Consider the following 10,899-nt stretch of genomic DNA (forward strand, 5'->3'; position numbering starts at 1 on the left):
CTTTGTACATATAGTATATCCATATATATATAATAAATATATATACTTATGTATATATACAGATTTATAATTACGTTATATATATATATATATATACATCAATACGTATGAATCGTACATCCATAAAAACACTTGCCGCATCCGCTCTAGGGGTCAGTTTGCCTTTCCGTGAGCCTTTATGTGCTTGTCTAGGGTTTAGGGTTTAGGGTTTATTGGGGTTTATTAGGGTGTATTAGGGTTTACTAAGGTGTATTAATGTGTATTAAGGTTTATTAGAGTTTATTAGGATTGCTTATTAGGGTGAAAGAGGGTTTATTATTGTTTTTGAGGGTTAGTTAGGGTTTAATATTGCTGATTAGGGTTAATGAGGGTTAATTAGGGTTTAGGGTTTAGGGTTTGTGCACAGGACGAAGACAACCCGCCCATGGCGAGCCCTGAGGGGCATCTGGTCTCCCGTCGGGGTTTGGAGCTGCTTCGGGTAGCAGCTCAAAACGGTTTAGTTGTGTCTCCTCAAACAAACAACACATTTCCTTCTGGCTCTTACGTCAGGGTTTTCCTCACATAGAGGAGGCTCTAGGGTTTATTAGGGTTTATTAGGGTTTATTAGGGTTTATTAGGGTTTATTGGGGTTTATTAGGGTTTATGAGGGTTTATTAGGGTTTAGGGGAGGGTGGGTAAGTTAGGCCCGCCACTGTCTCTTTCTTTTTGTTTCTCCCGTTGCGTTTAATCCTTTTTGGCTGCTATCATCAGGGCTGTCTCTCTCAGCTCGAGGGTTTAGGGTTTAGGAGCACTGCTAGATGCTGCAGCTGCCTCAACAGCAATGAAGCCCGCGCTGGGACTCTTCTATTTATACAGAAGAACCAGGCAACAACAGCAACAAGAGCAGCAGCAGCAGCAGCAGCACTCTAAGCATACAGAGAGCATGACTGCTTGCCGCGCTGAGCACACCAGCCTCTAGCTAGCTATCACTAATAGCATATAACCCTATCTAGCCTTGCCTAGCCATATATATATCCATAACTAGCCATGCATAGCCGTAGCTAGCCATATCTAGCCCAGCCTATCCGTAGCTAGCCATGGCTGGCCACAGCTAGCCATAGGTAGCCATAGCTAGCTGTAGCTAGCCATAGGTAGCCGTATCTAGTCCGACGTGGCTGTAGCTAGCCGTAGCTAGCCAGGTCTGGCTGTAGGTAGCCAAATATGGCGTAGCTAGCCACAGCTAGCCGTGGCTAGCCATATCTAACCGCGGCTAGCCGTAGCTAGCCTGGGCTTTAAGAGGCCTACTGCACGATATAGCCTCCAACGGCCCACTTGGGATCGTCCTCTCGAAGGGGTCGTCTTCTCCCTTGGAGCGCCTCTTCTCTGGGATCGTCTCCCCCCAGTTGTGGGGCAGAACTCTTCTGGTTGACTATCTATCTACCCTAAACCCTAAACCTTAGGGCGGCGGCCGCCTGTGCTTATGATTTAGGGTGTAGGGGGAGTGCCTTAGGGGCAACCTGCGGATGCTGCGCGCATGCTGGGGTGTAACGCTAAACCCTAAACCCTAATCGCTAAACCCTAGGACGCGCGGCTCACTGCTATTTTCTTGCCTTTGTCTCCGCTGCAGCTGCCAGGTCATCCATCGAATGCATTTAAACGCCTGTCAACGGCCTTCTCTCTCAAACCATAAACCCTAAACCCTAAACCCTAAAGACAGCGAAATTTGCTTCGTTTGACTCGCGCTGGGACGTGTTGTGGTGTCTGTACACCTCGTGGGTGCTGGTGTATGCTGGGAGTATTGTATAAAAGTTTTTTTTAATTTGTTATTCAATTCTTCTTGTTTGGTTTGTAGTTCTTCTGTTTGTTTATAAACGACAAACGCAGCCAGAGGCCCCAGTGAGCCCAGGGGCTGGCTGAGGTGCCTGTACACCTCAACGCCTCTCAACCATATCAAGCTGCATGCATGCATTCAATTATTTTATTATTTTTGAACTTATTTCTTCTGCCTTCACCTCTGCACTCCTTCAAGGAAGCCTCAGCTGGACCTGCAGCTGCTGCAGCAACCAACTGGGGGTCTCTCTCTTTCTTTGTCTTTGTTGCTTATTTCGGTGACACAATACAAAATAAACTTATTTGCTGCTTCTTCTATTCTTCTTCTTCTCATTTGCCTTGCAGCTAGCTCACCACTGGGACTGCCCAGCTGCAGCAGCAGCAGGAGCAGCAGCAGCAGCAACTCTACCAGCGACAGCTGCGCCTGAACCACTAGCAGCGACAGCAGCAGCAGCAGCAGCAGGAACAGCAGCAGCAGAAGGAACAGTAGCAGCATCAGCAGCAGCAGCACTTATTGGCCGCCCTGCATGCAACCAGCCAACGAAACAGCGCCTACTCGGGAGGTCACCCAGTGTTTCTCAGCTGTACGTACACCGGAGAGTTTATAGGAGGAGGTTGGCGACTTAGGATTTGCTGCAGGATAAACAGCAACAACTACAGCAGCATCATCAGCAGCAGCAGCAGCACGTGCTGCAGCAGTTAGCGCTGTGCAGCTGTTTCTTTAGGAGGGGAGAAGGTGTTATTTGCGTGTGGTTTGAGCGTGAATAACTGTCTCTTCTTTTAAGGTGTATGTACAGCTGCATTTTTGCTGCGTTGTGAGGGTAGTGGGGCCAGTTGCGGTGTACGTACACCTGAAGAACGATGAGGGTCCCTTTAGGCTCTTACATTGATAAAGCGGGGCTGCAGCAGCTGAGACAATATAAATATGTTTCTGCTGGCAGCACGCCAATAGACAGACTTTTAACTCCTTTCTGGGATGCCGTCGTATCTTATGTGCCTCTAGTAAGCCCTCAAACACCACATGCTGCTGCTGCTGCTGCTGTTGCTGCTGCTGCTGCTGGTTATGCTGCTGTGTGTGTAGCTGCTGTGTGTGCTGCTGCTGCGGTTGGTGTTAGTGCTGCTGGTTGCGCAGCTGCTCATGCTTTTATTGCTGCAGGTCCTGCTGCAGTTGCTGCTGCTGTTAGTATTGCTGCTGCTGTTAGTATTACTGCTGCAGTTGTTGCTGCTGCTATTGCTGCAGTTATTTCTGCTGCTGCTGGTTGCAGCAGAGTTGTATTTGCTGCTGCACTACCACATGAGCAATTTCTTCTTCTTTTTTGTTGATTCCTTCTTATCCCTGTATCTCTGCGCCCCTTGCTGCTGCTGTTGCTGCTGCTGCTGCTGCTGCTGCAGTGGGTAAGCCCTAACCTGCTAACGCTGCTGGGGTTTAGCTGCACGTTGCTGCTGATGGCTCTGACATGTTTTTTTACGCCAACTCTCTCGGAGGCGGCGCCCGCTTGGGTGTACATTGCAAATATTATCCTTCTCTTTCTATACCAGGCAAGCTGCTGCTGCTGCTGCTGAAGCTGCTGCTGCTGCTGAAGGTTTCCCTGCTGCTAGCGATGCAGCTGCTCCAGCTGAAGCTGCTGCTGAAGCTGCTGATGCTGCTGAAGGCGTTCCTGCTGCTAGCGATGCAGCTGCTTCAGCTGAAGCTGCTGCTACTGCCATTTGCTGCTGTTGCTTGAGCTGCTGCTGCTGCGAAGGCGGTGGCAGCACGAGGGGGGGGGCTGTTGCATGAGTTGGGTATTTTTCTGCTTCTGCAAATGGCGCTGCTGCTGCTGCCATTTGCTGCTGCTGATGCTGCTGCCATTTGCTGCTGCTGCTGCTGCTGCTGCTGCAGACCCTGGACGCCATAGACGGGAAGCAAGCGCGGCGTACGAATACCTCAACGCCTTTAGGGCAGCTCTTTGATCACGGCTGCGATTCCTTCTCCACTGTATGCTCAGACAAATTAGGGTTTAGGGTTTAGGGTTTAGGGTCCGGGTTGGCAGTTGAAACTGCCTGATGCATGCAAACACGGCTCGCGCCCCAGCTGCTGCTGCTGCTGCTGCTGCTGCTGCGGCAGCAACCGGCGCTGCCAGCAGGATGAAGCAACAGCAGCAACAGCAGCAGCAGCAGCACGTGCTGCTGCTGCTGCTGCTGCTGTCTCCTTGGCGTGCAGGTATTTGCTGCGTTGAGCGTTTTGGGGACGATTAGAGTTGGGCAGTCTGTTGCTGCATTTATGTTGATAGCTATTCTGCAGATGCAGCTCTTCATCTACAGTGTACGTACACCCCAAGACACCCTGGTGCCTTTCCTGCTGCTGCTGCTGCTGTTGGTGTGGCTGCTGCTGCTGGAACGGGGAAGCTTCCGATGCGTTTCTTTCCCCCAGTGGAGAGCTAAGGGTTTAGGGTTTAATGTTTATGGTTCAGGGTTTAGGGTTTAGGGTTTAGGGTTTGCGCTGCAGTGGTGGGAGCTTCATTTCCATGAGTACCGGTGCCACACCGGGGTAACAGGCGTAACTGAGGGGCAGCTGGTGGTACGTGCAGCAGCAGCAGCAGCAGCAGCAGCAGCAGCAGAGGCTGCAGCAGCACCAGTGGCACGAACAGCAGCACCTGGAACAGCATCAGCAGGAGCAGCATCAGTTACAGCCACTAGCAGCAACAGCAGCAGCACCACCACCACCACCATCAGTAGCACCACCGGCACCAGCAACAGCAGCAGCAACAGCAGCAGCAACAGCAGCAGCAGCATGCATGTTGTGTGCAGATGATGGGAATGAATGTTGTCAGTCTCCTCTTCGGCCCCGAGACCTTCACCACCTCCCTCAGGGATGTCGCCCCCGCAATGTTTCTGTGAGGGTTGAGGGTTTAAGGGTCTAGGGTTTAAGGGTGTAGGGTATATAGTTCTAGGGTTTAGGGTTTAGGGTTTAGGGGGCCTTCGTCTGAAGCACAACGGCGGCGCTGCGGTTTGGTTCTAAGTAGGCTCCTCCGCAGGGTTTAGTGTTTAGGGTTTAGGGTTTATTGTGTAGGGTTTAGTACTTTGGGTTTAGGGTTTCTAGCGTAGAGGCTAATGTTTAGGGTTTATAGTGTAGACACTAGGGTTTAGGGCTTTTTAGAGTTTCATAGGGTTTGGGCACCAGAGTTGCGTTATTATCGTTGATTGTTTATTGTTTATTGTTTATGGTTTAAGGTTTATTGTTTATTGTTTAGGGTTTAGGGTTTAGGGTTATTTGGGTGTGTGTACGTGCAGGAAGACGGCGCCAGACTATTTATTGTCTCTACCTCTGCAGGCCTTCTTTGCATTTCCTTTTTATTTGCTGCTGATGGGGATGCTCTTTTCAGATGTTTTAAATGGCAGCAGACTCGCAGCAAACCCAGCAAAAGCCGTCTGTACGTACACTCCAATGCATGCATGCAACCCTGCATGCATGCGAGCTTGCTTCTTGAAGCCCCCCACAGCAGGTTGCTGCTGCCGTTGCTGCTCTTGCTGCTGTTGTTGCTGCTCGTGCTGCTGCTGTTTTTGCTGCTGCTGCTGCTCTTTGCAGCAGCTGCTGCTCCTGATGGGTGGGGTTTGGTTTGCTGCAGTTGTGGGGTCTTTAGGGTTTTGCGTGGTTTAGGGTTTGGGGTTTGGTGCAGCGCAGCTCTTGGGTTGTTTAGTTCACGTCATAATGCATATTCCTCTCTACTCCTCCAGTAAGCAAAAAGAAAATAAACCAGCAGCAGCAGCAGCAGCAGCAAAAGCAGCAGTAGAGGCAGAGGCAGTAGCAGCAGCAGCAGAAGCAGCAGCAGTATCAGCAGCAGCGGAAGTAGCAACAGGAACTGTGGGATGGATAACAGCTACAACTCAAGGGCTGCTTTACTGTGTTCAACATGGGCCCCTGCCTGCTGTTGCTGCTGCTGCTGCTGCTGCTGCTGTTGGTGCTGCAGCAATGATATCTGAGCATCCGGTGTTGTGTTACTTGACGATAATTTGCAACACCTCCATCATCGCTCTGCGCCTCAACCTCTCCGCTACCTGCAGGGCAAGTCTCCTCTTCAGCTAGCTAGCTAGCTAGCTAGCTAGATTGATAGATAGATAGTCAGGCTTTTAGCTAGCCAGCTAGGTCCTCAGCTAGCTAACTACTGGAAAAGAGCAGCAGTAGTAGCTGCAGCGGCTGCTGATGCAGCAGCAGCTGCTGCTGCAGCATGACTAGAGGTTCGGGACAGAGTGCTCATACCGATGAAGAATGATGCGGTTGCTGCTGCTTTTGCTGCTGCTGCTGCTGCTGCTGCTGCTGTGTCTGTTGGTGCAGATGAACTTCTCTCCTGTGCAATGGCCGGTGCTGCCTTTTTGGTTTTGCTGCCTTTGGGTGTACGCGGTGTCTCCTGCTGCTTCTGGAGCGGGTGCGTTGCTGCTGCCTCATTTGCTGCCCCAGCTGCAGCTGCAGCAGCAGCAGCAGCAGCGTGAGTACCTCAGTTGGGTGCTGCTAGGCGTGCTGCTGTGGAGCTGCTGCTACTTAGCAAGTTTGCTGCTGTCTACTGTCTCTCTTCTTTGCGAGCACTTTAATATTTGCTGCTTTGGGGTAGGGCAGGTGGCCCGCCCTAAGAAGCAGTAACAGCAAACTAGCATTAGATTATATAATTATAAATATAATTTTATATTATATCTATGATTATATAATCTCAACTCGGGTCTAGCTAGCTAGCTAGCTAGCTAGGCCCGAGTTGAGGGACAACTATGCGTCATTTGCAGTGGCTGTTCACAGCAGCCGTTAAATACTGCTTCTAATAGAGCGCATGCATGCAGAAACTGCATGCAGAAGGAGCTGCTGCAGCAGCAGCAGCAGGGGAAGAGGGCTCAAACCAACGGCGAAGCTTTGTTAGCCGGAGGCAGATAAGGCAGCGTGGCGCTTGCAGCAGCAGCACGCTGCCGTGCAGCTGCAGCATGCAGCTGCTGCTTCTTTCACTTGCTGCTGCTGCTGCTGCTGCAACTTTGTTACAATCTGGCACGCCGGACTCAGCATGGGGCAGCAGAAAGCTAGCTAGCTAGCTAGCTAGCTAGCTAGCACGGCTGCCCACCAGGCATGCTAGCCAGCGAGACCCAGCTGGCTATGGCCAGCTAGCTAGCGCGAATAGACACCTAGCTAGCTAGGTAGCTAGCAAAATACAGATGAATATAGTAGCTAACTCAACATATAGCTAGCTAGCAAGCTAGCTAGCTAGCTGGCTCTTTGCATATGCTCCCTCTGCCGAGCCTTCGAAGAAGACAGGAGGCGCTTCGCCGTCGAGGGCGAAGAGATGAAGACCGCAGCCCACAGGAGAATGGTCACTGGCCATAAGCACGCCTATGCAGACAAACAAAAGGAGACACACAAAAGGAGACAGTTGGAGGGAGAGACACAAAAGGAGATACACAAAAAGAAGACAGTTGGAGGGCGACACACAAAAGGAGACACACGAAAGGAGACAGTCGACACACACAACGTTTAGGGTTTAGGGTTTATGGTTTAGGGTTTAGTGTTTGAAATAATGGGCAGACAGAGAGGCAGGGCCTCGCAGTGCAGCAAGCAAGGAGACAGAAAACAAAGACGAAAAGCAACATTTTGGCTCCCCACGAACCCCTAAACCCCAAACCCTAAACCCTCAAAGATGTACTTGGCTCTTTAGGCTCCGCTGCAAAATACTCTCCTGGAATGGCTTGCAAGTTGGCGACGACGGCAGGCATAGACCAAAAGAAAACGCGGTCGCACCACTGCAGCAACAAAAGCCCCACGCATCGTTCATTTATGCATGCATGCATGCAAGTTTGTGCATGCATGCAACTGTGGTCCTCAATAGTTTGGAGCTTTATTTTTGGCGCATTCGTCCATGTGGCTGAAAGGAGAATGCAGGTTGAGGTGTACATGCAGCGCATGATGCAGATGCATAGCTGCGGTGTACAGGCAGGTGCATGCATGGATATGCTGTGGGGTGTCTAGGGAGCTCACAGAAGGCGGTCTTTCTACCATTTTACGTTGCCCTAGAACTCCTTTCTTCATTTGTGTTTGATATTCCTTTAATATCCAATCAGGGTCCTCAGTATTTAAAGGCGGGCGCCCATCAGCCTTTTTGTATGTCGGCAAAAAACGAACAGGCGCCTCTCGCATTTGCTGCACACATACCCAATACGCCATGCATGCATGCATGCAAACGCATACAAAGGCATGCAAACGCATGCAAGCAAACGCACGCATGCAAAGGCATTCAAATGAAGCATATGTGTGCATGCAAACGCATGCATGCAACGCATACATGCAAATGAAGCAAATGTGCGCATGCAAACGCATGCATGCAACGCATACATGCAAACGCACGCATGCAAATCGCATGCACGCAAACGCAAGCATGAAAGATCGCTCCAGAAGAGGGAACACGTTGAGATTACGGAGACGCAGTGGCTGAAGAAACATCAACGAGAAGATGCATGCAAAAGCCAAGCGCCAAGCACCATGTATGCATGCATGCATGCATGCATGTGCAAGTGATCGGATGTACGTGGAGGACCATGTCTTGACCGAAGTCTTCCCTAGACTCGTCGTACTGCAGCAAACTTTCCATGTCTTGCTTCTCCAGCAGCGGCACTGCAGCAGCAGCAGCAACAGCAACAGCAGCAGCAGCAGACCCTCCCGAATTGAATACAATAACAACCCCCCGTGCGTTGGGGATTATAATGTATATAATGAATGCACTGCGCTGCTGTCTCTGCTGCGCCTTAAGTGTCTCCTGTCTCCTTCTGCACTGTCGCTGCCGCTGCAACAAACAAACTGCTGCTGTATCAATCCCTCTATTACCTCTACCTGCTGCTGCTCCTTTGGGTCAAGCCCTACACCAGCAGCAGCAGCAGCACCAGCACCATCAGCCCTAACACCAGCAGCACTAACACCAGCAGCAGCAGCAGCAGCAGTAACAGCAGCAGTAGCAGCAGCAGCAGCAGTAACAGCAGCAGTAGCAGCAGCAGCAGCAGGAAGAGTAGCTCACTGTACACCTCAGGCGAAGCCTGCAGCCTGAAGTTGAAGTCTCCCGCCCATATTACGTGATGGAAGACGCGCGTGAAATCGACTTCAGAAGAATATGAATACACCTGAGCTAACTTTTGCCGAATATGTTGTCTTGCACGGAACCTCCCCTGAATATAATGCAATAAACAGACAAAACACATAATAATCATTCATCACCCTAATATAGAGACAGATATACAAACCAGAAAAAGCTTGCATAGTTGATAGGTAAAGAGGCAGCACAGACACACAGAGCAGTGTAAAGGGATTGATGCTGCCTTCATACTGCAGCAGCAGCAAATCAAACAAACGCAGCAGCAAATCGTGCAAAGGGCAGCAGCAAATAAAGCAAGAGCAGCGGAAACGCAGGGGGCAGCAGCAGCAGCAACAGCAGCAGCAGCAGCGCAACTGAAGAAGAAGTCAACAATGGAAGAGAGTTGGAGGAGAGGAGACGCAAAAGGAGACAACAGGAGACAAAAGAGGACATCCGGAGACGAAGGGAGACACCAAAGGAGACACATGAAGACCAAAGGAAACTCAGAACGGGACAAAGGGAGACAGACAAAAGGAGACAAAAGACAAAAGGAGACAAGAGGAGTCAGACAAAAGGAGACAAAGGGAGACAAACGGAGATATAATGAGACAGGAGGAGACAGGCAACCGAAGCAAAAGCCGGCACCAGACAAGGAGACAGGAGACAGACAAACGGAGACACCTGCGACAGCCACAGCAAGGAAGTGTCTCCTTTTAAATGGAACTTGCCTTCACTCCCGAAGCAGGCATATGACAGCCAACAAAACAAACAACCTGATCGTACATCTTCAACACCAAAGTCAACGCCCCTTTGCTGCCGTTTATCCTCGCTGCACACCGCCAAACAATTCAAAAGGCATCGTATTATGCATGCACGCATGCATGCATGCATGCATACACGCATGCAAAACACAAGCAGGCAGTCAGAGTAAAGCTCCTGCTGCTACTGCTGCTCCTGCTACTGGCGCTCCTGCTTCTACTGCTGCTGCTGCTACTGGTTCTGCTGCTGCTGCTTAGTTTGTTTAAATGCCTTACTGAAGGAAAACGCCCTGTAAGCCAAGGGGGTAACGGGTCCGTTCGGAGACCGCATAGACTCGCGGATCCAGCACGCCATTGCTGTTAAAGAAACGCAACGCAGCAGCAGCAGCAACAGCAGCAGAAGCAGCAGCAACAGCAGCAGCAGCGACAGCAGCAGCAACGGGAGCAGCAGCAGCAGCAACAGCAGCAGCAGCAGCAGCAGCAACAGCAAATTCTCTGCGGGTGTACGTACACCCCACTCGCTTAAACCCTCAACCCTAAACCCTAAACAACAACCCCCTTTAATCCCCGCTATATCAACGCCGCACACAAACAACAAAACCAACAAAATAAAAATTAAAACAAAAAAATGCAAACCATAAAGCCACTCACTGAACAAACCCGCGAAAATAAAAAAAGAAAAACAACAAATCAACACAACAAACTCCTCCCCGGGGAGGCAGTGGTTGTTTGTTTGCTGCAGCGAGCAAAACCCTAGATACAATTCAACCACTCTCTATAACGCCAGGCGCAAACCCTAAACCCTTAACCCTAAACCCTAAACAGTAAACCCAATGCCCGACACAAGGGCGAAATGAAAACCACAGAAGAAGAAAACAAACTAAATCCTAGGGTTTAGAGAAAGCAACCCTAAACCCTCGGGTTGGAACCCCTAAACCCTACTAGACCCTAAACCCTAAACCCTAAACCCTAAATGGTGTCTCACATGTTGCCTTCATTTTTGTCCACGCGCCCTTGCCGAGCCCTGAGATTTTACCGTCACCCATTTTAACTCGAACAAATCTTTCGCCGTGCTCCACCTCAAGATACAGCTCAATGGCGCCGAATATGTTGTCGTCTGCACCAGGTGTACAGACACCCCACAAGGCCCAGCATAACCCCACCGCCTCCTAAACCCTAAACCCCAAAACCTAAACCCTACACTCCAGAAAGATAATATCCCTTCCTAAACCCTATATATGTGTATATATATATATATATAT

At 50.3% G+C, this 10,899-nt stretch overlaps 3 protein-coding genes across 3 annotated transcripts; 1 reads left to right on the top strand and 2 right to left on the bottom strand.

The window, feature by feature from the left end:
* Window positions 1–3,339: 3,339 nt before the first annotated feature.
* Window positions 3,340–3,702, bottom strand: EAH_00054880 (hypothetical protein; the record flags this gene model as incomplete). Its single annotated transcript, XM_013393908.1, has 1 exon — window positions 3,340–3,702. One exon carries the CDS (start codon window positions 3,700–3,702, stop codon window positions 3,340–3,342), a length of 363 nt encoding a protein of 120 aa, XP_013249362.1.
* Window positions 3,703–4,090: 388 nt separating this feature from the next.
* On the top strand, window positions 4,091–5,872 carry EAH_00054890 (aminoalcoholphosphotransferase, putative; the record flags this gene model as incomplete). The annotated part of the gene is made up of 4 exons (XM_013393909.1): window positions 4,091–4,111; window positions 4,295–4,590; window positions 5,080–5,219; window positions 5,466–5,872. The coding sequence occupies 4 exons, from the start codon at window positions 4,091–4,093 to the stop codon at window positions 5,870–5,872; spliced, it is 864 nt and encodes a 287-aa protein (XP_013249363.1).
* Window positions 5,873–7,019: 1,147 nt separating this feature from the next.
* Window positions 7,020–10,683, bottom strand: EAH_00054900 (endonuclease/exonuclease/phosphatase domain-containing protein, putative; the record flags this gene model as incomplete). Its single annotated transcript, XM_013393910.1, has 7 exons — window positions 7,020–7,153; window positions 7,822–7,957; window positions 8,343–8,428; window positions 8,826–8,973; window positions 9,608–9,708; window positions 9,914–9,994; window positions 10,674–10,683. The coding sequence occupies 7 exons, from the start codon at window positions 10,681–10,683 to the stop codon at window positions 7,020–7,022; spliced, it is 696 nt and encodes a 231-aa protein (XP_013249364.1).
* Between the last annotated feature and the right edge of the window lie 216 nt (window positions 10,684–10,899).

The sequence above is a fragment of the Eimeria acervulina genome, genomic scaffold, assembly GCF_000499425.1.
Source record: "Eimeria acervulina Houghton genomic scaffold, Eah_scaff1067, whole genome shotgun sequence".
Classification (NCBI taxonomy): Eukaryota; Apicomplexa; class Conoidasida; order Eucoccidiorida; family Eimeriidae; genus Eimeria; species Eimeria acervulina.